The sequence below is a fragment of the Lepus europaeus genome, chromosome 11 (genome assembly GCF_033115175.1).
Source record: "Lepus europaeus isolate LE1 chromosome 11, mLepTim1.pri, whole genome shotgun sequence".
NCBI lineage: Eukaryota > Metazoa > Chordata > Mammalia > Lagomorpha > Leporidae > Lepus > Lepus europaeus.
This window is the reverse complement of record NC_084837.1, coordinates 21515681-21542385: the sequence shown is the minus strand read 5'-3', so window position 1 is coordinate 21542385 and position 26705 is coordinate 21515681. Positions and strand designations below refer to the sequence as shown.

General features: G+C 46.5%; 1 protein-coding gene across 3 annotated transcripts in view; it reads left to right on the top strand.

Annotated features, from left to right (window-relative positions):
• The window catches only part of SAMD4A (sterile alpha motif domain containing 4A), a 227777-nt gene that overhangs the window by 136288 nt on the left and 64784 nt on the right, over positions 1–26705 (top strand). For all 3 annotated transcript variants that reach the window (XM_062205095.1, XM_062205097.1, XM_062205096.1), the window contains exon 2: positions 5077–5595. In XM_062205095.1, the coding sequence (XP_062061079.1) occupies positions 5077–5595 (519 nt within the window). The remainder of the gene's footprint in view (positions 1–5076; positions 5596–26705) is intronic.

The following is a 26705-nucleotide window of genomic DNA, read 5'->3' as shown; positions in this document are numbered from 1 at the left end:
CCGGTGCCGCAAGGCGGAGGATTAGCCTGTTAAGCCACGGCGCCGGCCTGAGAGGGTACCTTTAGCCACATAACTCATGACCCAAAAGTTAGCACTTAGGAAGCATGTGAGCCCGTAGGCTCTGTGGATGAGGGAGATGAGGGATGAGGACCCATGTTGCCTTGGAATGTCCGGGCTTACCTGGGATGGGCGATCCACTCAGAGCTGGTTCCCTCTCACACCTGGTCCGGTGGTGCTGCTGGGGGCTGGAGGCCTCTGTTCTTCACCACCAGGGCCTCTCCGTTGGGTTCCTTAAGTGGCCTCACAACATGGCAGCTGGCTTCCCCGAGAGTGAGCCACCCCCAGAGAGAAGACGGGAAAACCTGGCCTGCCTTTTTATAACCTAGCCCATGAAATCACACCATCCTTTCTGCTACGTTCTGTTTGCAAGACGTGACTCACTAAATCCAACCTGTTCTCGAAGGGCAAGGGACAGAAACCTGTACCTTTCAGAAGGGGGGCGTGTCAAAGGAATGATGAGCATATTTTAAAACCACAGGAAGTCTCACCTATGTTGTCTCCAACTCTTTTTTTTTTTTTTTACATTTCCATGTCTGACCGACCCCTCTCCTGATCCATGTAGTCTCAATTTTTATATTTTAATATCTGTTAGTTATGTTTATGACCATTACACACTGAGGTACCTTTTATATATAATTATACTAATTATATGCAGTTGCACCAAAATAAACTTATCTAGCAATGATATTTTCCACAAACTTTTTGACATATCCTGGTACATTCTATATCATTAATATACTTGGTGTGTGGTCAAGCCCTTCTGGTGTGATAGCCATTGTGTATCTTCACACTAATTGGCTCCTCCCTTCTGCCACCTTGCTGGCTGGGGGACCTGGGACAAGTTTCTTGGCCAGTCTGCCTCAGTGTCCTCAGGGGACTTCAAAAAAGTTCATGGGAAAATGGAGTGAAAAGGTGGGTTTGATTTGGTTTAAAGAAATATTGAAATTCGCAAGTAGTTTTTTTGTGATATGTGTTTCCATGAACTTTTTGAAGACCCGTTGTATAAAATACAGTAGCCCAGGATGGACGCCAGAACCTCACGGCTTCTTGGGAGGATTGAAAGAGCAATTAAACACACAGGGCTTAGAGGAGCCCCTGGCAGGTTGAAGACGGACAGTCCTGTTGGCTGTCAGCAGCAGTGGCTGTAGGCGTGGCCAGTGCTTCCTCTGGGAAAGCCCCGCCTCCCAGGCTCTGTCAGGATGGAGAAAGAAGCATCTGGGCCTGGCAGGATCTGTGGCCTCTCATTTTCCTTCCTCTTTGCTGCTCTTGTTCCTCTCCTGAATCCCGTGTAATCCCTGGCAGAGAGTGGCTACCTGGAGATACATGTTTACTTTGTACTCTGAGTCCTGTTTATGTTTTGTTTTTGTTCCTGGGTGTTTTTGTTTTGTGTTTTTTTAGTCTGACCTTTTGCGGAAGGGTAGGGTATCCAAACAGGGAAGTGACCTAGCAGAGAGCTAGGGAGTCCTGCAGCCTTGTGTACTTTTATTAAATGTTGTTCCCGGGTTTTATCTTTCAGTGTACCTGTTCAAAGGCGAACCCTCACTAGCTCCGAGCAGCGTTCACACAGCGCTGGGTTCATCTTCCTCGTGGCCCCTTTGGCTTCTTTCCAAGGCCTCCTGGGCTCAATGAATTGATTTTTGGCTCCATTCTAAGCATAGCCATCTTTTTAAAACATGCCTGGTGGTTGCTGAAAATGTATCGCTGAGGAAGTTAGGATTGGCGTTGTCTTCCAACTGGAGTTGCTTTAAAAGGGAAATCATTCCTTGTGGAATGCATAAGGGTTGTCTTGTGTCGGTTGGCAATTAGCTAAATATAGAACCAGGGAGCTGGGAGGCACCTGCTGAGGTCATCTGTGCCGCCTGCCTGCCTGTCCCATCAGAGTGTCTCCAGCCCTGTTGTAACCTGTTCAGTAACCACTAGTCACACATGGCTCTGAGCCCTATAACCGTGGCTGATCCAAATTGAGGTCTGTTCCCAGGGATGAAGTAGGCCCTGGGTTTCAAATACTTGATATTATATTTAATAAATAAATAAAAAGGTACAACATCTCATTCATAATTTTCCACGGGATTTCTAGAAGTTCACGGAGGAGTGAGTGTTTGGCCCCATAGTTAATATGCCCATGTCCCATGTTGTGATACCTGGATTCCCTACCAGCTCTGGCTCCAGCTTCCAGATAATGCAGACCTTGGGAGGCAGCAGAGGTGGCCTAAGCATTTGGGTCTGCGCTACCCATGTGTGGGGAACCTGGGTTGAGTCCCCAGGTCCCAGCATTAGCCTGACCCAACCCAGGCCCTTGTGAGCATTTGGGGAGTGAACTAGTAGATGGGAGCTCGCTCTCTCACTCTTGCTGGCTCTCTCCATTAAAAAAAAAAAAAAAGTAGAAAATGGAATTAAAAGATGTTTGGTTGCAAAAAGTTTTAAATTCACACAAAATTTTTTTCCTTAATGCCCATTTTCCATGAAGACCCCTTCTTATATTGAATTTTTATGGATCACATGTTGGAATCATTTTTATATTGATTACATGTTGATATTTTGATGTACTGAATTAAATAACATTAACTTTACTTTTTATTTTATTATTTGAAAGTCGGAGTTAGAGATATATTCTATCTACTGGTTCACTTCCCAGATGGCCACACAGCTAGGGCTGAGACAGGTTGAAGCCAGGAGCTTCTTCTGGGTCTCCCACTTGGGCCATCTTGCACTGCTTTTCCCAGGCCTTGAGCAGGGAGCTGCATGCGAAGTGGAGCAGCTGGGACAAAAGCTAGCAACTGTATGCGATGCTGGTGTCATGGGCAGTTGCTTTATACCTGCTACGCCACACCTTGTTCTTTTTATTCTTTAATGTGACTACTAGAAAGTTGAAAACTCCTCGTGTGGCCCACATTGTTACCATTGGATGGAGCTGCTGCAGACCACGTTGCTCTGTTATTCAAACTTCCGGACGGAGTGTCTAGAGCCTTCCTTGGTGACTCCTCTGAGTCTGAGCCTTTGATGGCCCAGTTCTTTTCCATAGCTCTCCTCTTCAACTGGAAGAACTCTGCCTCAGATGTTGACTCTTCAGCATTTCCTTGTAAAATCCCTATGTAAAGAGAGCCTCTCAGGGGGAGCTGTGGTGTAGCAGGGAAAGCCACCACCTGCGGTGCCAGTTCAAGACCCGGTTGCTCCACTTCTGATCTAGATCTCTACTATGGCCTGGGAAAGCAGTAGAAGATGCCCCAACTCCTTGGGCCCCTGCACCCACAGGGGAGACCCAAAATAAGTTCCTAGAGCTGTTGTGGCCAACTGGGGAGTGCACCAACAGATGAAAGATCCCCCCTCCCCCTCCCCCTCTCCCTCCTCTACCCCTCCCCCTCTTTCCCCCTCCCCTCTCTCCCCTGTCTTCCCCCCTCTCCCCCTCCCCCTCCCCCGCTTTCCCCCCTCCACCTCTCTCCCCCTCCCCTTCTTTGCCCCCTCCCCCTCTCTCCTCCTCCCCCTCTTTCCCCCTCCACCTCTCTCCCCCTCCTCCTCTTTCTCCCTCCCCCTCTCTCCCCCTCCCCCTCTCCTCCCTGTCTCCCTCCCCCCCCTCCCCCCCTCCCTTCTCTCCTCCTCTCTCCCCCTCTTCCCGTAACTCTGACTTTCAAATAAATCTTAAAAAAAAAAAAGAGAGCCTTGCTTCTCTTCATGTTGCTGTCAGCTCAATAACCCCATTTCCTTTCACTTTTTGACTTTCTACTTCATTTCCAACTTATTGGTAATTTTTAACGATTTCCCCCAGGTGGGCTCTGGTTTCTCTATATAATTTTTAAAACTTGGGATCTAAAAGCACTCATGTGGCTCTACCGGGGATCTGACTCATGTAGAGACAGATGAAAGGAGCGACTTCCACCATCAAGTCCTTGATTGATCCTTTGCCTCGTGTAATCCAACAGCAGGAGGAGGAGCAGATGCTATTTGTACTACTCTTGCCCAAGGAGGCACTTGAGGCTCAGAGAAGTTAAGTGACTTACCAAGATTCCACCGCAAATTAAGTGGCAGCTCTGGGACTTGTGCCCGGATTTGCCTGACCCCAAAGCCCACGCTCTTTCATTGGATCCCCTGCTTCCCCTGCTGGAGCTTTTCTTTGACAGAATTCTTTCCCGTGGTACTTGAGGGATCTCACAGTGCAGGCTGGTGCTTTTGTAACTTCTGCCCTGGGGCTTGTTCTGTGATGTGTGTGTCTAACTACAAGAATGAAGTCCTGCTGAATTCCAGAAACCCCTCCTCACCCCGAAGACACTATGAAAACCAGGACTGCTGGCCCTGGCCTTTGTAGGGTCGTTTGTGAGCCAGAATGGGGAGGTCTCCAGGTTTCAGGAGAGACTTCTCTGGAAGGGAGCTTGCTTGCTTGTCCCAGAGCCTGTGGATAACGATCAGCTTCCAGAACAGGCTACTTGTTCAAAGGCCAATCAAGGCAGCACTGGTTGCATTTTGAGTGGAAGGGATCCTCAGAGTTAGAAATAGATGAAGCTTGAGGACGCTGCGTCGGTGAAATGTGACAAATTACAAAGGGTGTCTTGATTCCACGTCTCTGCAATACTTAGGCTCAGCCAGACAGAAGACAGAGTGGTGGCTGGTGGGAGCTGGGGAGTTTGGGGATGTGAACCCTGGGTACACTTGTTTTGCTAAGGAGACTCCGTAGTCTGAGCCCCATGTGTCTGTGGGGTTGGATCTAGATTCTCCTAAGGAACACAGCTTGGCATCTTATTTGGCTGAACCACAGTAGCTGTTGGCCTCTTGGGAAATATGCCTGAAGGTTACATCGAGACCCCCAGCCATCTAAGAATGTTTGGTCTTCTGTTTAGTGGAAGTCCTTGGCCCCTGAAAACCAGAGGTCAGTTAACCAGTCTGACGGACAAGGCCATTTTGAGAAAAGGTAGCCAGGATACATAGATTGGGACTCTAATCTGCAGAAATCCTCTATATTTAGTTTGGTGTTGCATGTCATGGTGGGTGTGTTTGCTTATTTGCTCTGCATATTTTCTTTTGCAGGAATCATTAACCAATGGCAACAGGAATCCAAGGATAAAGTGATTTCCCTCCTGTTAACTCACCTGCCTTTGCTGAAGCCAGGAAACCTTGACGCAAAAGTAGAGTATATGAAACTGCTGCCCCAAATCCTGGCACACTCTATTGAACACAACCAGCACATTGAGGAGAGCAGGCAGCTGCTGTCTTATGCTCTAATACACCCGGCCACATCGTTGGAGGACCGCAGTGCTCTGGCCATGTGGCTGAACCACTTGGAGGACCGCACGTCGGCCAGCTTTGGTGGCCAAAACCGAAGCCGCTCGGACTCAGTGGATTATGGGCAGACGCACTACTATCACCAAAGACAGAACTCCGATGACAAGCTCAATGGGTGGCAGAACTCAAGGGATTCTGGGATTTGCATGAGCGCCTCCAGCTGGCAGGACAAAAACCTGGGGTGTGAGAACGGCCACGTGCCCCTCTACTCCTCCTCGTCCGTCCCCACCACGATCAATACGATTGGAACCAGCACAAGTACAAGTAAGTGCCGTGGAAGCCCTCTCCCATGGTCTGGTTTGGTGACTTGCTGTGTGTGGCATGTCCTGCTGACAGTGTCTGCTCTGAGCACCCTGGGAGAACGAGGCTGATTGGCATTGGCTGCGGGAAAGGGAGCCTTAGACCCCGTATTTGTTGCTCTTTGACCCTGGAAAGATAACAATTCTGGGCAGGTGAAAGTGATGGATGGTCCACATTTGGGCTTCAGCCAGAGCAAAAAGAAAGAAAAAAAGAGAGGGAGAATTGATGGGGAAAGAAGGAAACAGCCTATTTCCACAGACAGAAATGCCTTTCATTCACATCTTTACCCTGGGTTTGGATTTGCTGAGACACTGAGTTAGCGTGTGGTTCTCTAAACCTGATTCTAACCCATGTTTAACCAGCCAGCCTCATGGGCTTCGCGTGTTTTCTTTTCTTTTCTTTTTTTAACATTGTGCCCTGGAATGGCCCCTTCCATTGCATTCCCTGGTTGTATCCCCAGTGGTGGGGGCCACTTTTGCTCCTGAGCCGGAAGAGCGGCATTGCTGGCTGAGAATGCTGCTCTTTGCTGTGGCCTGGTGTGAAGGCTGGGGGCTTCCTCTCCCTCCCTCTAATCCCTTAGGAGAGGCCTGATCAGGACCTGCTTCGTGGCAGTAAAAGAGCAGAGGTCAGGCCTTGTCTCCCTTCACCATTGAAGCAAAGTGCCGTGCCCACCCGCACTGCGCACAGGCCCCCTCTGTGGCTCCCTGCTTAGGTGGGGTGAGAGAGCAGCATGCCATTGACGCCCATAAAAAGCAGCCATGTGGGAGAGTGGCCCATCACCGAACAGTATTCTGTGATGCTAGTTTGCACGGGTCGGTGGATATAGCATCACAGAGATCGCTTCCTGGGGCAGGGCCGAGGGGGTGAGTGGGAGCTGTTGCGGTTAGACCTACTGTGCCTGTCAACATGAGGATGCCCCTGATTAAAAAGATAAGGCAGTGAAGAATCAGCAGTGATACCCTCCTGGCCTCTCCCTCCACCTGGATCCATTGGTTACTGGGCCTCTTTAAATGGCTTCCTGAAATACACAGGATGGTTGTATTGTACAATAACTGAAATAATACCTTAGTAGAATAGAATAAATACTGAAGAGGCCGGCGCCGCGGCTCACTAGGCTAATCCTCCGCCTTGCGGCGCCGGCACACCGGGTTCTAGTCCCGGTCGGGGCACCGATCCTGTCCCGGTTGCCCCTCTTCCAGGCCAGCTCTCTGCTGTGGCCAGGGAGTGCAGTGGAGGATGGCCCAAGTCCTTGGGCCCTGCACCCCATGGGAGACCAGGAGAAGCACCTGGCTCCTGCCATCGGATCAGCGCAGTGCGCCGGCCGCAGTGCGCCTACCGCGGCGGCCATTGGAGGGTGAACCAACGGTAAAGGAAGACCTTTCTCTCTGTCTCTCTCTCTCACTGTCCACTCTGCCTGTCAAAAAAAAAAAAATTAAAAAAAAGAATAAATACTGAAGATACTCTGTTGATATCACCACAACATGAGCTTTTTCTGTAATTCTTTTTTTTCTACTTTTACATTTAGATACGGGGGTAACATTTTGGGAATGATGGCATCATTCATTGATTATGTAAGAGGTTCCAATGACAGTCAGTCTCTTTCCTAAACCAGTCATTGAGCCAAGGGCGGTTTTCAGTATATGTGTCTATACGTGTCCAGAAGTGTCAGCAGACACCAGAAGGCAGATGATGGAGTGGCACGGCCCCGGGTTGCCCGGTCAGCAGTGGGATCTGGTAATTGTCACCAAGCAATTGATAAGTGGGAGAGATGCAAGCTCTGAGCTAGCTTCCCTCTCAACTTGGCGTTTTGTGTTTCATTTGTCTGGAAGTTAGTCTCCGGTCATCACCCGTTTTCCCTGCTGGTTTACATACTCAGGGTTGTCCTTGACAAGGTTAGTGCTGGAGCATGGTGATTGGATTGTAGTCAGCAGTCTCACCCCCTGCTTTCACCTCCCAGCCCAACCGAAGCAAGGACGTTTGTAGTTGGCTGTCACAGTCTTCCAGACTTCTGAGCCCTGGTTCAAAGGTCAAGTATCCTTGAACTGGAAAGGCCTTGGAGGTTTAGCCAGCCGACTGGATTCCATTTCCGTGGAAGACGAAAGGAGTCAGAGCCCTCTGTAAGAGCATCATGAAGAAGAGTTCAGATTTCCTTCCAGCAAGTTCCATCCAAACACTTGGGCCACCAATACTTGTATTTCAGTAACGTCTCTGTCCCAAAATATTAGCATCATTTCGTTACTCCTCTGCATCATCTATGGTAGCTCAATTGCATTTGTAAAACCTGTGTTTACAAATTGCATTTTTTAAATCTTTGGACCATTGTCCCACTCATGCCTCTATCAAACACATACTGAGTACCTGCGAGGCAAGCTGACAGCAAAGGAAGAAGAGTAATTGGTGTCAATGCCCAGACCTACAATCTGCTCACTACAGCCTGGCCATTTTCTTAAACCTCTCTGAACAAGGTCCCCAACTTGTAAAATGGGAACATTTGTGCTAACTACCTTTGAGAGTTGTGGTGAGAATAAATAAGATTATGGAAAATGTCCAGCCCCGGCCAGAGCAGCAGCAATAAGCTCCCACTCTGTCTTTGCTAGATGAGTAAATAAAAGAAACTGATGAGGACCACAGGGAGCAAAGTACAACCCTGAAATACAGAGTCTGTGCCCTCACTTGCAATTCTGAAGGCCACCTGATGATGCACCTGCCCCTGAGCCCATGGCCATGTAGAATACTGATGTTCTTCAGCTTACAACAGGGTTATAACATAAGTCAAAATGTCTTTGCTATACCTAACCTAATGAACATCGTAACTTAGTCCAGCCTACCTTAAGTGTGCTCAGAACACTTACATTAGCCTACAGTTGGCCAACATCATCTAATATAAACCCTACCTTATAAATACGATAATGAATATCTCATGTACCTTAATGGATGCAGTACTGGAAGTGAAAAACAATGATTGTATGGGTGTCCTTCCACAGCAGCATAAGTTGGAGCGTCGTGACGCTGAACCATCAGGAGTTAGGGACCGTCTGTAGTCTAGAGATCCTTGAATATGCTCTGACTTTGGGTCATTCCGTCACAATAGAAAATGAACTGGACTAGTGGCTGCTTCCACTGTACTGAGGAGTTGCATTTCTCACCTTTTTCAAGGTGGAAGGAAATAGCTGTACAATACATGATTATGAAAACTGAAGCCAATTAGGAGTATTTGCAAATTGCTGGCTACACTAATGACAGCTAATGAAAATTAACTAGCAATCCAGCCTGTTAATGGTCTTTTTGTTTTTTGTTTTTTTCACCTTGGTTTAATGCACTGATAGTTTATTCCTTTGGTTATGGTGCCTTCCACCAAGTCCCTTAGCATTCCTGCCTTTCTCCCTGTCTGGGATTCCAGGAAACACTTGCCCCACACTGTTGTGTGCCCCACACTGTGTGACTCTGTGGGAACTATGAGGGAGCCTCAAAAATCTCATGAAAAAATAGAATTAAAAGATAATGTGGATTTTCCATGAATTTTTTGAAGACTTCTCATACGAGGAGGTTTGAGAAATTGTTTCTACTTTCAGGGAACTTATAATTGAAGAGAGAAGACACATATTGATCAATTCCACAATTAAAATTCAATATTCCTTTTTGCCAGGCTTCTTATCCACAGAAATTTCATGCAACTAAATCATGAGTTATAAATATGTAGTGGGATCATACTCTAAGGCATGGATGAGGAACGGCCAGCCCATGGGCTGTATAAGGCCCATGAAATCATTTGGTCTGGCCCTGCCAAGGCAACTACAGATGGGACTTGAAATTCAATAAACCTATAGCAGGCTAATTTTTAAGTTGATAATTTTGTATGGCCCACAAATGATGTTATAAATATCCAAATGGCCCTTGGTGGAAAAAAGTTCTCCACCCTCACTCCAGGAGCTTCCATGAGGCATGGAGGGCTAAGTGATAGTTGAGTAGGGGTCTGTCTTGGTCCATTGTATGCTGTCATAAGAAAATGCCACAGATGAGGGGTAATTTCTCAATGATAGAAATTCATTTGGGGGCCGGCACCGTGGCTCAATAGGCTAATCCTCCACCTAGCGTCGCTGATACACCGGGTTCTAGTCCCTGTCGGGGCGCAGGATTCTGTCCCGGTTGCCCCTCTTCCAGGCCAGCTCTCTGCTGTGGCCCAGGAGTGCAGTGGAGGATGGCCCAAGTGCTTGGGCCCTGCACCCGAATGGGAGACCAGGAGAAGCACCTGGCTCCTGCCTTTGGATCAGCGCGGTGCGCGGGCCACAGGGGCCATTGGAGGGTGAACCAACGGCAAAAAGGAAGACCTTTCTCTCTGTCTCTCTCTCTCTCTCACTGTCCACTCTGCCTGTTTTAAAAAAAAAAAAAAATTCATTTGGCTCATAGTTCTAGAGGCTTGCGAGTCCAAGATCCAGGGCCCATATTTGCAAAAAGCCTTCTTTGTCATGCATGGAGGAAGGTATCATATGGCAAGAGAGTATGAGAGAGAACAGGAGAGGACTGGGCTCACTCACTTTTTTTTTTTTTTTTTTTTTTTTGGACAGGCAGAGTTAGTGAGAGAGGTCTTCCTTCCATTGGTTCACTCCCCAAATGGCCGCTATGGCCAGCACGCTGCGCCGATCCGAAGCCAGGAGCCAGGTGCTTCTCCTGGTCTCCCATGCAGGTGCAGGGCCCAAGGACCTGGACCATCCTCCACTGCCTTCCTGGGCCACAGCAGAGAGCTAGACAGGAAGAGGAGCAACCGGGACAGAACCGGTGCCCCAACCGGGACTAGAACCCGGGGAGCCAGCGCTGTAGGCGGAGGATTAGCCTAGTGAACTGCAGCGCCGGCCTGGGCTCACTTTTACAGCAAAGCCGTTGTCACGATCACATGGTCACTTCCACTGTAATGTCGTTCATCCGTCATGAGGACAGAGCCCTTGTGACATGATCACCTCCTCAAGTCTCATCTGCCAACACTGTTGCTCTGAGGCCAAGTTTCTAACCCATGAACTCTGAGGGACACATTCAAATCGTAGCAGGCTCTCCACTCTGATCCTGTGAGTGTAGAAATCCGTGTGAGCTGAAGGGTCAAGAAAACCTTAACAGAGCAAGCAGGAAGTGAGCAAGGCTGGAAAGGGGAGGGAGAATTGATGGGACAGGGCCCTCGGGGAGAGAACAGGCACTGGGAGCAAAGACATGGAGGACTGGTGTGGGGAGAGGAAAGAAAAGGAGTGGTTCCTAAAGGGAAGCAGGGGAGTTGAGGGAGACCGTGAGAGTAGACCCAGGAGAGGGATCTGAGAGCCCCTAAAGAGGCCCAGCATTTATGCTGTGAGCATGGGGTGACGTGAGCCATGCTGTGTGAGAGACTGACTAGAGGCAAACCAGCTGGGTAGCAAGGCACAAATGCAGAGTCCACAAGTTTCCAAAACTCAAGTGTATGAAGTAGCAAAAGTATGGAGAGGATAGGAGCAGGTACGGAGCAGAAGGGATGGGTCCTAGAGGTGGTCTAGGGTGGGATTGTCAGGATTAGGAGTCGGTGTGGACCGATGTTACTGTGTCTCTCATTTATTCATTCACTTATTCACATCATTTGCGTAGCCTGGCCAAGGCACTTGCAGCACATCAATGGACAAGACAAAAATGATTTCCCACGTGGAGCTGGCATTCTCGTGTATATAAGTTGTAGTACGTGAGTAAATCACATGGCTCTTTTAAGGTTAATAAGTGACATAGAATTATGGAAAAGCACAGAGGAGGGAAGACCAGGTCTGGATGGTGAGGTGGTTCTGGTGTACAATAGGCTGGGCAGGATAGTCTCCCTGAGGAGGTGACGTGTGAGTGCAAACTTGGTGGAGGTGTGGGAGTTAACCAAGTGGTCATCTCAGGGGCAAGTCTGCCTGGCAGAGAAAAAGCCAGAGCAAAGACCCCAAGACACAAGGGTGCCCTTCTTGTCTGTGGAAAGGCAAGAAGGCTGATGATTAAAGAGGAGGGAGTGAGACAGAATGTGATGGGAGAATGTGAAGAGATCAGAGGAGGAACAAACTCCGTAGGGCATTGTAAGCCATTGCCAACGCAAGGACTTCTTAATTAGTAGTATTTTGAAATTAATTTGTTTGACAGAGAAAGAACCTCTATGTCCTGGTTCACTCCCCAAATCCCTGAGATGGCCGGGGCTACACCATAGCCAAAGCTAGGAGCTGGGAGCTCAGTGCAGCAATGACATGTGAGTGGCAGGAGCTCAGTTCCTTAAACCGTCACTACTGCCTTCCATGGTGCGCAGTAGAGGAAACTGCAGCGGGAGCCAGAAATCAAATTTAGGTACTCCAAGATGTGACACCAGCTTCTCATGGCATCTTAACTGCTAGGCTAGATGTCTGTCCTCATTGCAAGGACTGGGACTTTGCTCTCACTTAACCAGGAAAACTGTTAGAGGATTTTTGGCCGGTGAATTGTATGATCTGATTCACATTTTAAAGAATCTCTTTGGCTGCTATTTTAAAAATAGACTGTACCAAGAGGAGCTGATAAGCAGCAACCATAAAGGAAAGATAAGGAAATCGAGATGCTAATTGCCTGATTTGATCAGTTTATGCAATATACAGGTGTTGAAATATTGCACTGTACCCCCATGAAAATGTACAAGTATTATGTGTTAAACATTTTTTTTTTAAAGAATAGATTATATCAGGGCAAGGACAGAAACAGGAGACCAGATAAATGGCTCTTGCAGTGATCTCGGCAAGAGACAATGATGGCTCAAACCAAGATGACAACAGTAGAAGAGTGAAAAGCAATTAGGGGAGGCCAGCGCCGTGGCTTAATAGGCTAATCCTCTGCCTGCGGCGCCGGCACACCGGGTTCTAGTCCTGGTCAGGGCACCAGATTCTGTCCTGGTTGCTCCTCTTCCAGTCCAGCTCTCTGCTGTGGCCTGGGAAGGCAGTGGAGGATGGCCTAGGTCCTTGAGCCCTGCACCCGCATGGGAGACCAGGAGAAGCACCTGGCTCCTGGCTTCAGAACAGCGAGGTGCACCGGCCACAGTTCCCTACTCCAGCCCATGCTTTAGCCTCCTGCTAGTGCACAGGAGTGGTGGTGATGGCTCAAGTGATTTGGGTACTTGTGCCTATGTGGGAGACCCAGGTTGAGTTCTTGGCTCCTAGCTTTGTTGAAGCCATTTGGGGCCGGCGCCGTGGCTTAACAGGCTAATCCTCCGCCTTGCGGAGCTGGCACACCGGGTTCTAGTCCCGGTTGGGGCGCTGGATTCTATCCCAGTTGCCCCTCTTCCAGGCCAGCTCTCTGCTATGGCCCGGGAAGGCAGTGGAGGATGGCCCAACTGCTTGGGCCCTGCACCCGCATGGGAGACCAGGAGAAGCACCTGGCTCCTGGCTTCGGATCAGTGAGATGCACCGGCCGCAGCAGCCATTGGAGGGTGAACCAACGGCAAAAAGGAAGACGTTTCTCTCTGTCTCTCTCTCTCACTATCCACTCTGCCTGTCCAAAAAAAAAAAAAAAAAAAAAAAAAAAAAAAAAAAAAAACCATTTGGGAAGTGAACTAACAGATGAAGCACCCATGTGCTCGCTTGCTGTCTCTCTCTGTCCTTCAAATAGATAAATAAAAATCTTTAAAAAGATGATACCACCTTACAAAATTAAAAAAAAAATGACTCTAGCATCTTGGAGGTTGGTTGGTTTTGTCTGAGCAGATGGAAGGAGGTATGACTATTGGGAAAGTGTCCATCAAGTAGAGTAGGTTTTGGTTAAGATCAGGAGCTCACTGTCATGTAGGATGAGTTTGGCAGGTATGATGGACAATTCGCTTTCAGTAGGCAGTTGGGTATACGACGATGCAGTCTTGGAGAGAAGCCTGATCTGAGGTAGACACTAGGGGGTTACCAGCACATGTGTGGTACTTGAAACTGTATGACTAAATGAGATTACCAAGGAACAGAAATAATAAAGATGACTACCTTGAGTCTGGGCATTTCAGCCTGAAGACTGGTGGAAAGAAGGCAAAAAGGCAAGGCAAGTAGAGGAAAACTCAAAGGCATGTTTCCTGCAAGGCAAATGAAGAACATATGTCAAGGAAAAAAGTAGGGTTAACCAATGAAAGTATTATGGATAGGTCTAATAAGAGCAGGGCCAAGAATTGACTGTTGGACTTATCAAGGAGGGAGATTGTGATAAATTGAGCACTTAGCATGTGATAGGCATTTAAGAGATGAAGAGAGTTAATGATTCCAAAGAGATTAAGAGGCAAGATAGGGAAACAGACTATCCACAAGCTTGAGTTTTGGATGTTTTTGGTTTTGAGGAGAAGTTTGAATATTGGTGTGGAGGAAAATAATGTTTAGAAGGCATTAAATGTAGGTGATAGAGCCACGAAAGTTTTTGAAGGAAGGGGCTAAGAGAGGGGGCAAAAACTAAGTCCTAATCTAATGAGATTCAACTCTCCTTCTGTCCAGAGGGAAGAGTATCTTTTCTTGATTGCAGAGGTTAAATCAGTGCGATCTCAAGGACCTTCAAGCTGGCCTTTTTCTTCCATGAGATAAAAGAAGAATGGGTTGGGATAGGTTGAAATGTATACCTCACTCTCCTTGTGAGGCTATCCAGGGGTCTGATGACCGAGATGGAGAATGTGATGGTTCTTTATCATGAGTCCACTGGACCAGAAGGGACCAAAGTATTAGCTGTCACAAACCCTACAATAGAGTTGCTCAACTTTGAGCCATTCCAAGTGATTCCAAATACAAGGTGCATAGATCTTAGCATCTCGAGGTCTGCTTCCAGTCTGAAGTCCACTATAGGAAAAGTTGACCAGGGAAAGAATAAGTATTTTCTGGCTTTCTTGAGAGCCTGCAGGATTCCCTTGTGTGGAGATCAGTGTCACTCACTTTGCCCCAGATTGCCTGACCCTTTCCTACTCTTCACTAATGTATTGGATGTTGGAGAAGACTGTGCTGCAGCCCCAACTGTAAAGAACTTGTTTCTATTCAGAGAACTGCAATAGTTGATTTATCTTAGAATTCTTTACATTGGGATTTGAAAACTTGCTCGCCTTTGGTGGCTCAACATAAGGCAAGAACTCAAAAATTTTGGCTTCCAAAATGTTTTATTTCATGTGTCCCCTTCTTTAACAGATTCATGGTTCAGCTGTAACTTGAATATTTGTTGTGTTAATGTTGATTCATTTAATCTCTGATGATAAATGCCATACAAAGTAAATTAGCAATGGCAGCACACACCTACTGTGTTTATTTACTACATAGCACATGCAGTTACAAACCTTTTATAAAAAGATTGGCTCACTTAATCCTTGTAATTCCATGATATGGGCATTGTTGTTATCCTCACTTGGTAGATGAGGAAGCTGAGATGCAGAAATAGAGGTTAAGTAACTTGACCAATGTCATAGACCAACTACGTGGTTGAGCTAGGATTTGAACCCAGGCAGTCAAGTCTCGGTGTCTAGCTCTTAACTCAAGGTTACACTGCTTCTGCCTCCTAGTCCAGTCCTCAGAACTTGACCAATGAATAGTTGGTAGATTCTTGGTTTTCTCTGATTCAGTTGCCTCCAGACGGGAAAGCCACCCTATAGAACTGATGGTCGCCAAAAGCCACAGATTAAGACCTGCCCAAATAGCTGCTTCTGCTTGACTCCCTGAAGCAGAGGAGCCATTCAGGGGCTGGCTTTCCTACATGCTTCCATGTCAGCTATTGACATTCTGGGTTGCAGACTTTGATCAGCCTGGTCACCTCTCTCATGATAAACTCTTGAAGGTACTTGTGTCTTCTTTATCCCTGTGACCCAGCACCAGGATCACTGTGTGGCTCAAAAAGTCACAGAGGTTCTGGAGTTGGCAGATCCCTGGCATGCACTCAGCTGCACGTTCCAAGCAGAGCATCTCTGTTAGGTCATGGCTGTCTCCTGCTACACCCATGTGTGGCCTCCCAGGCCTCCCCTATATGCCTCTCCTGGCAACTCCTGTAATTCAGTAAGAGCTGCCATGTGAGCCTAGGCCTGCCTGCCCACCCCTCCGTTAGTGTTTGCTGAGCGGTAGGAACTTGATCAATTCCTGGACTCACTGGACGAATGTTCATGAAAATAATGCATTTCCAAATTGAATAAGAAAATGTCCCTAGGAATTCACTCTTTGGTGATAATTTTGATCCCTTAGCTTTATGTCATCGTCATCATAGTGACATTTATTACTACTCTTGCTGCTTTTGTGACTCATCATACCAAGTCAGTCTCAATTCTAACAGACTTTTCAAACGTACTGTGATATTGATTACAAAGGTGTCAGTAGTTGTATGCAGTTTGACATGTGATGAAATTCCAAAGAGTTATACACAAGTTCATATAAAAAAGTGGGACGTGTAAAAACTGCCAAGATCTGAGTGAGGCCTAGAATCTAGCTAGTTGTTTTAACATCAGTTTCCTGATTTTGATCTTGCACTATTATGATGTAAAATATTACTTTGAGGGAAGTGGGGTGATGAACACTTGAGACATCTCTGTCATATTTTTGTACTTTCTTATAAATCTAGAATTATTTCAGAGTTAAAACTAAGAAATTACTGGGATAGTCAGTGTGTGGATTGGAGGCAGGGAGGGTGAGGGGCATGGTCTGTGTCTTCTTAGCCTTCCTGGGTGGTGGGAGGGTCCTTCCATTTATGGTAGGAAGGCTACCGGATCCTACAGAGACAACATCCCAAGCAAAATTATTTGAGCAGCAAGGTGAATGGCGGAAGTGAGTCTTGGGAAGGGCTCACTCCTTTAGGAGCCCCAGTCTGCAACTGGAAAAGAAAATCCCCCATTTCCATCGGCCCCGTTTGGGTGTTCGGGGCCAGCTCTCTCTCAGAAATCTGTTTTGCTCTGAAGTCCGTCCTTGTCCCTCTGCCTCTCATATCATCATACAAGGCCTCCAGCCACTTCAGGCTAATGCCAGTCAGCCTGCAAGAAACCAGCAGAACGTGGCTTTTTAAGGGAAGGAGAGAGGCCAGGAAGCTCCAGCGAGGCTTGCTGAGAAAAGACCCCTTTGCTCATGACGTCTTAAAATGACAAGGAAAAGAAAGGCCCCGCAGACCTGATTCTGTCTTGGAGGCTGCAGGCCATCTCTCTCTCCGTCTTTGCAGTCCCTGGAATGACTTAGAGTTCCTTTTAAATTTTTATGGAATTATTTTGTCTTTCACCAACAGACTTTTCTCGGTGGAAAATTTCTTCCTCTCAAAAATCTAGCTAACCTGGCACGTAACTGAAAAATTCCATTATTTCCTTAACCCCTTATTTGCTCTCCAAAGAACTATCTGTTGAAATAGTTGGTTTGCTGCCTTTGGGAAGCATGTATGACAGCTGGCACGATATATTTTTAGCGTGAGCTTCCTTCCCCTTTTGGGGGAACTTTTTTTAGTAGGGCACCGGCCCTCCTAGCCCACACTGCATTGTCAAGATGGCTCGGTGAGGCCTCGGAGGGCCTGATGTCGCCACGGATGAATCCTTCTCCCCTGTGCAAGAGTCCAGAGCTTTTTTTTTTTTCCCCCAAAGGGACAGTTTTCCTCACTGTGACTTGTGTTTGTTTTCTGGAGCTTGAGAGGGTGGGGACAATCAGAAAAGGCAGTGTTGCAGGCAAGAAGTTTGTGCATTTCTTGTGCTGTGGAAATCCCACTGCTCGGGAAATGGTGCAGACACCGCAGACTCCATGTTCCTCGGGTCATGAGGGCTTTGCCATCCGGCGCCATGCGGGAGGATTATTTTAGACTTTCATGACAGTGAGGGTTATTAAACACCAGATGAGCGGCAGAGGGAGGCAGTTGTGTTCACATTCTCCACCACGCTTTAAAAATAGGATGGCTTCTGGCTGGAATAAATGGCTTAAGTTGGCCTAGCCGGGAAGAGGGGAGGAGAAGAGGGGGGAGACTAACCAAATGGCTTTCCGAAGACTTGTTGAACCCTGTGGTCTTAGGATTTCTATCATTTTACAAAATGCAGGATCTGAATCTGACAACAGCTGCATACAAACAGATGGAAAACTTTTAAGTTTGCACTGACTTAGGTTTTGCTCTTCTCACTTTTAAGATTTCCAGTGGGCAAATTCAGAAGAGAGATCCTTGATATCGAGCAAATTAAATGCCTGAATTTCATGTAAATCTTAGTGCCAGCAATTACTGTCAATTTAGGGTACATTTTCTGCCTCTTAAACACTAAGGACCATTCCTACCATCCCTTCACCCCCAGCAGCCCTCAGCATTCTGTTGAGGCAAGAACAGGACATCAGCAAATCTCCAGCGTGAGTCCATTAAGAGAAGGACGTAGAGATGGGAGAGCAAGATAGGCAAGTGGTTCCAAAATCTGGACAGTGCTGGAAAGGGTTTTTATGGGTTGGAGAAAGGCTACAACTCCCACACTATTCTGGGACAGCCTTCTTTGCCAAAACATTGGACTGTTTCCATAGACAAATTCCATGGCTAGAACCAGAGAGTGGAACCAATGGGAGCACAGAGTGTACCTGAGATATCTGTTTCACAGCCGACCTCATTGAGATGCATCCTTTCAAGCTGACATGGATGGAGCTAAGCCAAGCTGATACGGGGCTAACAGTTATAACAGATGACTTTATGCTTTAGTCTTTGACTTTGCACAGTAAGACAGTGCTATCTATACAAATGGAAATGAAGGGCTGTGAGTGGTGCTTTTGATATTCAAGGTTGAGGTATCAGTAATGAGGTGGTCTTGACCAAAGTCAAGAACGTGGCTTTAGAGTCAGACAACTTGGCTTTTAAAAATCCAGCCCCACTAATAACTAGAGACGTGGCCATGGGCAAGTTACATGACCTCTAAACTTGCTTTTGTCACGTACACAATGGGAACAAATTTCAGTAGAAGATCTCTTGATTGATTGAATCAGGATGGGTAGTTCATAAGTTCATTGTAATAGCTGCTTAAGGAAGAGAATCATAAAGAACAAGATCTTAAATATATTATTTTAATTTAAAGCATAAATTTTCGCATCTGCTTGCAGCCTCTTGTATGACATAATGGCCCTTTCTTTGAGGCTGGGGTCCCTGGCAGGTTGCTGTTTGGCCTGCATAAAATATATCCTTAGTGTGTTATTTTTTCTGGTTGCTCTGTAATACAGCAAGAGTTTGAAGACATTTGCAAAAACAATCAGAGCATTGAATCTTTGTAGATTCTGGGTTTTCTCAATAATTGAGCTTATTATTTTCTTACTCTCACTAAATTCAGCAGATTTTTAAGCAAAAACACTTAATGAATATGAGTATTTGTAAGGCATGTAACCAAGTTTTCATGCAGTTAACTTTTTCTAACTCATAGGTCATTGTTTCTGTTATACGTTCTAAAAATATGTTTACAATCAGCACAACTGGCGTAAACGGGTTTGGGAAGAAATTCATTTGACCCTTGGTACACCTACCAGTCAGCGAGTTGGAGCAGAGGCACAAGTAAATCACAGTCCTGGAGGAGTTTGTGAGCCATGAGCACCAATAAGGAGTTTAAAGGGAATGGAGAGTGCTCGTTGATCCAACAAGGTGGCTAAGACACATGAAAACGGTGGGCATTTGGCCTAGTGCTTAAGACTCCAGTTGGGACAGCTGCATTGGGTGGTCGTGAGATTTAAATTTAATTCAGGTGTATACAAAGCACTTGCCAGTAGGGAGATGCTCAACCAATGATAGCACTTATTGTTACTATGTCCCTTTTTATTACTACTGATAGTAAGGGGTACTGTCTTTCACCAACTACAGTAGAATGAAATCCCTGTGGCAGGGCAGCCCTATGACAAAGCTAAGCCAATATGCTAAGTTGAAATCAAGATACCTTGAGTCAACTCCATAGAGAGCCAGCTTTCCACAAATACCAGGATCCCTTTTAGGGACTGTTTCAGTAATAGATCTTATTAAATACCTTAAAATGGACCAAATTTTAAAAGCACAAAGAATGAAGAGTAAGGTAAAATTCTGTTTGGTATTGCTTCTTTGAGATCCATTGCTAACAGGAACAATCTTTTAAATTAGTAGTAAGTGTAGAAATATTATTCAGATTTATAGAAATGGGCCTTAAGTAACAGAATCGGTCTTCATAGGGATAAAGAAAGCTATGCATAAAGATATAGGCCAGGGAAGTGTGGTCGGCCCCAAGAGTGCAAAGTGCTTGGAAGAAAAATAACATGCCGTGGTGAAAAAAGCAGTGGATTAGCAAATTCCCTCCACTTCTGACTCAGTGCATGACCTTGAACTCTCAGGGGCCCCTACTTCTTTACGAAGGCCTGGGACTGCACGGTCCCTGAGGATCTTTCTTAGCACTTTCAGTCTAAGCTTCCTAGGCAGCACTCCCCACCCCACAGAGTGCTGATGGTGAGGCTATGGGGCTTATCGTCACCACATGGGGAGAGTGGGGGAAGGAGGGTGAAGTGTCTAAGAGAAGTGGGGGACGTCAAAACCGCTATATTCAGCATTAACTACACACTCGGTAGAAAATCTGATAGGATTTTGGTTTCCTCACTTTAAAAAAAGAATGTGAAAATCAGTAACTGCTTCCAGGAATGTGAACAGAAAATCTAGCAGACTTTTCGTCTACCTTTTGAAGTGCGTACCATGTTCGTGCCATGAAGTACCTATTAAAAAAAAAAAATAGGCACGATGGGTGTGTGGTGCAGAGGTTAGGATACTGCTTGAGATACCTGCTTCGCATATCAAAGTGCCTGGTTTGAATTTCGATTCCTGTGCTTTCCATCCAGCTTCCTGGTAATGCACACCCTGGCAAGGTTGATGGCTCAAATACTTGGGTCTGTGCTCCACTTCCAATTCAGCTGCCTGCTAGTGTAACCAGGGGATGGTCCAAGCGCTTGAGCCCCTGCCACCCATGTGGGAGACTTGATGGAGTTTCTGGCTTCATCCTGGCCCAGCCCTGGCTATTGTGGCCATTTGGGGAATGACCCAGGAGATGGGTCATTCCCTCCCTCCCTCCCTCCTTCCCTCCCCTCTTCCCTGTCTCCCTTTCTAATGAATAAATCAATCTTTAAAGTACACATGCATATAAAATGAAAAAGATAGGAAAATATTAATGAATAGAGAAAAGGGAAAAAGAAGATATCCTGAAATAAAAAACAAAAGACAGCATGATTTATCCTGGAATAATACTGCTAATGAGGGAGTGATTTTGATAATTTAGAAATATACTCAAATGTATTAATAGGAAAGGCGGAATCATGAGACTCACTCCTTATTCTCTACCATATAGAAAGAAAAGAAAATTGGCAAAAAAATAACAGTTATGGTCTCGGTGATTGTAAAAGTCCAGAGCATGCTTCAATTACAAATGTGGACCCCACACACATATTTCTAAGAGAAAAATCAGAGGACAGGCCGCTTGCATGCCAGTCTTGATCTGTGGCTGTGGCTTGATAGTGATGGGAGTCTTTTGGGAGGAAAGTGGACTGTGTGGAGGCTCTGTTTCCAGAGGTCTGAGAAGTATCTGCATGTCACTGATCCTCACCCTGTTGCACCAGCTCAAATATTTCCACGGGGGAGCAGGGACATGCAACTTCAGGGCTGTCTCAAAAACTACTACCCTTTTTGGATCAAAAAACGTTGGCTCTGTCCAAGTCCAAACAAAATTAGATGTGTATCCTTCAGCTCCAGTTTCCCAAGAGGCGGTCTCTGACTGGCATCAGTGGGTAGCTGGGGTACCCAGCACCATCTGAAGGAGCCTGGAGATTAAACTTCCTTAGAAGGAAAAAGGCTACTGGAGGGAAGAGCAGTTGGGCCTCAATGAAGTGTCCCTAAGGGTTGGTTCCAGGGCCCTCTGCAGATCCCCAAATCTGTAGATGTACAAGTCTCTTATGTGAAATGGCATAGTTTTGTATGTGTATGCATATCCTTTTTCCCCTTCCTCTATTCATTAACATATGTTCAGTTACAGGTACAATTTTTTTTTTAAAAAACTATTTATTTGAAAGTCAGAGTTATACAAAGAGGAGAGGCAGAGAGAAGTCTTCCATCCACTGGTTCACTCCCAAATTGGCCACAACGGCCAGAGCTGGGCTGATCCAAAGCCAGGAGCTTCCTCTGGGTCTCCCCAGCAGGCGCAAGGGCCCAAGGACTTGGGCCATCTTCTTCTTCTTTTTTTTTTTTTTAAGATTTTATTTATTTATTTGACAGGTAGAGTTACAGACAATGAGAGAGAGAGACAGAGAGAAAGGTCTTCCTTCCATTGGTTCACTCCCCAAATGGCTGCAACAGCCGGAGCTACACCAATCCAAAGCCAGGAGCCAGGTCTCCCATGCAGGTGCAGGGGCCCAAGCTCTTGGGCCATCTCCTACTGCTTTCCCAGGCCACAGCAGACAGCTGGACTAGAAGAGGAGCAACAGGCACCCATATGGGATGCCAAAGCCACAGGTGGAGGATCAACCAAGTGCGCCACGGCGTTGGCCCCTGGGCCATCTTCTACTGCTTTCCCAGACCATAGCAGAGAGCTGGATCAGAAGTGGAGCAGCCTGATCTCAAATTGGCGCCCACATAGGATGCCGCAGGCTGAGGCTTCACCCACTATGCCACAGCACTGGCCCACAATTTTTTGTTTTTTGTTTGTTTTTAAGATTTATTTATTTGAAAGTCAGAGTTGCAGAGAGGAGAGACAGAGAGAGATCTGCCATCCTCTGGTTTGGGCTAGACTGAAGCCAGGAGTCAAGAGCTTCTTCCAGGTCTCCCATGTGGGTGCAGGTGCCCAAGGACTTGGGTCATACTCTGCCACTTTCCAGGTGCATTAGCAGGGAGCTGGATTGGAAGTGGAACAGCCAGGACTCGAACGAGCGCCCACATGGGATGCCAGCACTGCAGGAGGTGACTTAACCTGCAGCACCACCTTGCTAGACCCAGGTTCAGTTTTTCTCCTGTGTATTTTTGATCCACCATTGGTTGAATCCTTGGATGCAGAACCCGCATGTGGAGGGGCTGACTATAAGGGAACAGAGTGAATTCCTTATCTGTTTGTAATATCTAGGAACATATACAAAAGAAAATGCACACCATAGAAACATCTCATTTTATGCAGCAGGAGTATTCCTAAAAAGTTGCCTGAAATGACCATTTTTTAAATAAAATAACTTTCCAATTGACTAAAACTATGATTTGGGGCATGAATTGTCTTAGATGCTAATTAATCCTCATTGGCAGGAATTCTTAAGATGTAGTGTTTAGGTCCTCAGTTCCTGAGAGCCTGTGTCAAGTTGATCTATAAAATATTTAAAACAGCAAGTACTGAAAAGGTTTCTGCAGGTGATTTTTTTTTTTTTCAGTGTATGTAGTAGTCCTCTGATTGCTGTCTGGGTGTCGGGATTACCTGTGTGACTTCAGCTGTCTTTGACAAGCCCCATTTATATGAAGTTGGATGGGTAGAGCGATGGTGACTTTCAGTACCCCTCAGCTGAGCTTCCAGATGTAGGGAACATGGTCTTCTTGGATGCAGTCAGGGCTGAGAGAGACGGCCAGGAGGGCTTGGCTAGAATACTGCCTGGGTCTGTATCTGCTGGGTTGTAGTGAGGGGATGCTCAACTCTGCAGCATGCTTGGGAAGTGGGAAGGATTTTAGTGTAGTCATTAGGCCTCAGGGAGCTAGATTGTGAGAAAGGTTACTGTTCCCATATGTTCATCATTATTTGACAAGCTATTTTTTCACGCCTGTGATAGTGTCTTTAGCTCTGCTATGCTTAGCAGCATAATGTAACACCCCAACTGAATGCTATGTACAAGTTTTAATCTAAAAGTCAGAGCCCACTGCTGGTGTACTGATGTGACTTTGGGTAAAAATGACCACTCTTTGTACATCTGTACACTTTCCAAATTCACCTGGAATCTGAAAGCACTGTGTGCTGACCTTCACAGTATGAGAACTCTTGATTCCCAACAGAGTGTCCACTTAGGGTAGGAGACTGCCAGTGTGGGTGAGGCCAACCAGTTCCTCAAGAGGGATCTGAGCTGCAGATCCTAAACTCCAGGTAAGCTTCGTTGTCAGTTCTCAGAGAAGAGTAAATGTCTAGCCAGCAAAGGATGTGTTGCTTCGAGACTTTTTCAATCTACGGGATGTGTGACAAAGAATGTAAAGTTCTGTGTGGTCACAGTTCTTTCCCCGACTCTCTGGTGGTGATCCCTGTCTCTCTAGCAGACATCTGCATAATTTTTTGCTTTGAGAGCATTTCTCTTGCTCCTCTTCCCCCAGCCACTCAATCTGTATGCAGTTGAGAGCATGGGCTAATTAAGGGGTACTGCCAAAGCAGTTGCCCAGAGAAGAGCTCTTTAAGTGCTTGACTGAGAGCGCTCAGTGCCGGGTCACGCTCGTGGCCATATCCTCATTCTGTCTCCATGTCTGCCTGTGAGCTGCGTTCCATCCTTCTGCAGTTGCGTGCACAAACTTTTTAGAAAGGTCAACACAGGAAGAGATGCTTTTTGCTAAAGAACATAGCAAAGAAAGGATTTCACATGTACTTCTTGGGTCTTCACGCCTGGAAAAATAGCCACAAAATGTCAATAAAAAGAGATATATCCTTATCTGTCACCAAAGCTCTGTATTTTTGGCTGCCCCTGCAATGGCTTAGGAGCAAGAAGCTTTGTACACTCAGGGGTTAAACTCTCAACCATGGGACACCACGCCAAAGGGCTGCTGAAATTCTTTGGCTTAGGAGCTCGCTTTTGCCTGTAGGATTTTTTTTTTATTATTAACTCTACTTCATCATTTGGGTAAACTGTTTAAGGGATGTTCACCCCATCATATACCCTGTTCCTGAAACAAGGTGGACTGGGAGAAATAAAGCATCTACTTAAGTCACTTAAGAATCCTGGTTTTGGGGGACAAAATGGCACAGAGGAATACCTTTCACCTCTGTCCTCCCTCTGTTAGATTAAATAGTTTAGACTGAGTCTCTTGGAAGCAAGGGTCTGGGTGGGCCTTTGGCTGAGCTCAGAACTCTAGGAGATGCTCAATACACAGATTATCTTCAGCTTAAAGAATGTAGAGTCTCAATGCCAAGTCTATCCAGTTGGAACACTGGTAGAATGTCTACCTCAAGCCCATCATGGCCATATGAGGGTCCCACTGGGGATCATATCCTTAAGCCCGTGACCAAGTACAGTTGGGATTTTCTTCTGGTGCTATGTAGTTTGCCTTCCTCCAGTCCTGGAGTTCCAAGATGAATCTGACTTGCTAGAATTGTCTCCGTTCAGATCCACAGTCCCCAAGGCTAGTAATGCAGGGGGCCCAGTTTCTAGGACTGAAGGAAGAGCTGGGACAAGTGACCCACACCTCTGGACCTTCCCTTCATTGTTCTGTCATGGTTCCTTCAGGGACACGTGCCTGTGGCCAGCTCCGGCAGGATCACTAAGACCCCAGATGGCAGAATCGGAGTCCAGAAAAGTCGCAGGCAATAGCAAGTTGCCTTTCAGAGTGAATGCTTTGCAGTCAGCCCAGCCTGGGTCTGATACCAGCTGTGTGGCCTTGGAGAGATGTGTTAACCTCTCTCTGCCTTGATTTCCTTAAGTGCCACTCTTCTCTGGGTATAAGTAGTCTTTTTTCTTAAGACCGCCTTCTTGGAACCTCTGTCTTCTACTGCAGCCCATGCCAGTCACCTTTTGAGTCTCCTCGTCTAAAAACTCGTGCTGCCTCAGCTCTAGGAAATTTTGCCAAACGGTAATTTTCTCTCTTCTCTCAAGAACCCCTTTGAATGAGATGATAGCTCTAATCTATCTGATTTCCTTAATTTTTCCTGTTTTTATTGTTGTTTTCTAGTTTCAGTCTTCTTATTCTGCTATCTGATCCCCAGAGCTGTCTTCCAAAACCACCATATAATTTTAAATCTGTACTGTCCTATTTTCTAATTCTAAGGTGCTTTCTTGTTCTTTGAATGTTTCTTTTGTTACTTCATTCTGTTCTTGTTTCATGGGTACAAAATCTTTTCTAATCTCTCCGGAGATTTTTCCGTTTGATTTGTGTGTGTGTGTGTGTGTGTTTTATGCTCCCAATATTGCCTATGCGTCCTTGGAGTTGCTTTCCTGTTTGTTTTGGACTCAAGCGAGAAGCAGTCCTCCGTTATCTGTTGACCCTTGGTTTATCCTTTCACTTAAGAGGAAGGCACCAGAACTTTGTGTGTGCAGATTTCATCACAGGAAGATCAGGGAGGAGCCTGGCCTGGCTGTTCTGGAGGCATTCACACATATCACAGCCTATAATTCTTTTTTATCTAGCCCATTTCCACTAGAGGAATCCTGGAACCTGCTTCTGGGAGATACACGCCTGGCTGTCAGAGCTCCAGGGGCTATTAAGAGAAAGGTGCTGGCCGGCGCCGTGGCTCACTTGGCTAATCCTCTGCCTGTGGCGACGGCACCCCGGGTTCTAGTCCCAGTTGGGGTGCCGGATTCTGTCCCGGTTGCTCCTCTTCCAGTCTAGCTCTCTGCTATGGCCTGGGAAGGCAGTGGAGGATGGCCCAAGCGCTTGGGCCCTGCACCTGCGTGGAAGACCAGGAGGAAGCACCTGGCTCCTGGTTTCGGATTGGCGTAGCGCGCTGGCCATGGCAGACATTTGGGGAGGGGGGTGAACCAATGGAAAAAGGAAGACCTTTCTCTCTGTCTCTCTCTCTCTCACCATCTAACTCTGCCTGTTTAAAAAAAAAGAAAAAAAAAAAGGTGCTGACAGTCATCTGGTTGTTTGGGGTTAGGGATAGAATCTAAGGATCTCCCTGTACCTTAGACATACACACTTCCTACTGAGGCTATTTTTGGCCCTTGCCCACACCGCTGGTCCCACCCCAGGAGATAACTGGTCTCTAAGTCCTGAGTTCTTCGGATGTTCTACAGCTTCCCCTTGCTGCGGGGACATCTGTTCCCCTTCTTTGAGTCAAGTCCCCCTTGTACTTCTGTTGTCCAATTTCCAATGTTTCGTTGACTTCAGTGGTCGACTGATAACTCAAACATCTCTTACACCTTCTCTGCAGCCTTCTTTGTCCTCATTGCTTTATGCCCTTGCTGTCATTTTAGTGTTTCCAGAAGGAACAGAGATAACAGCTGGAA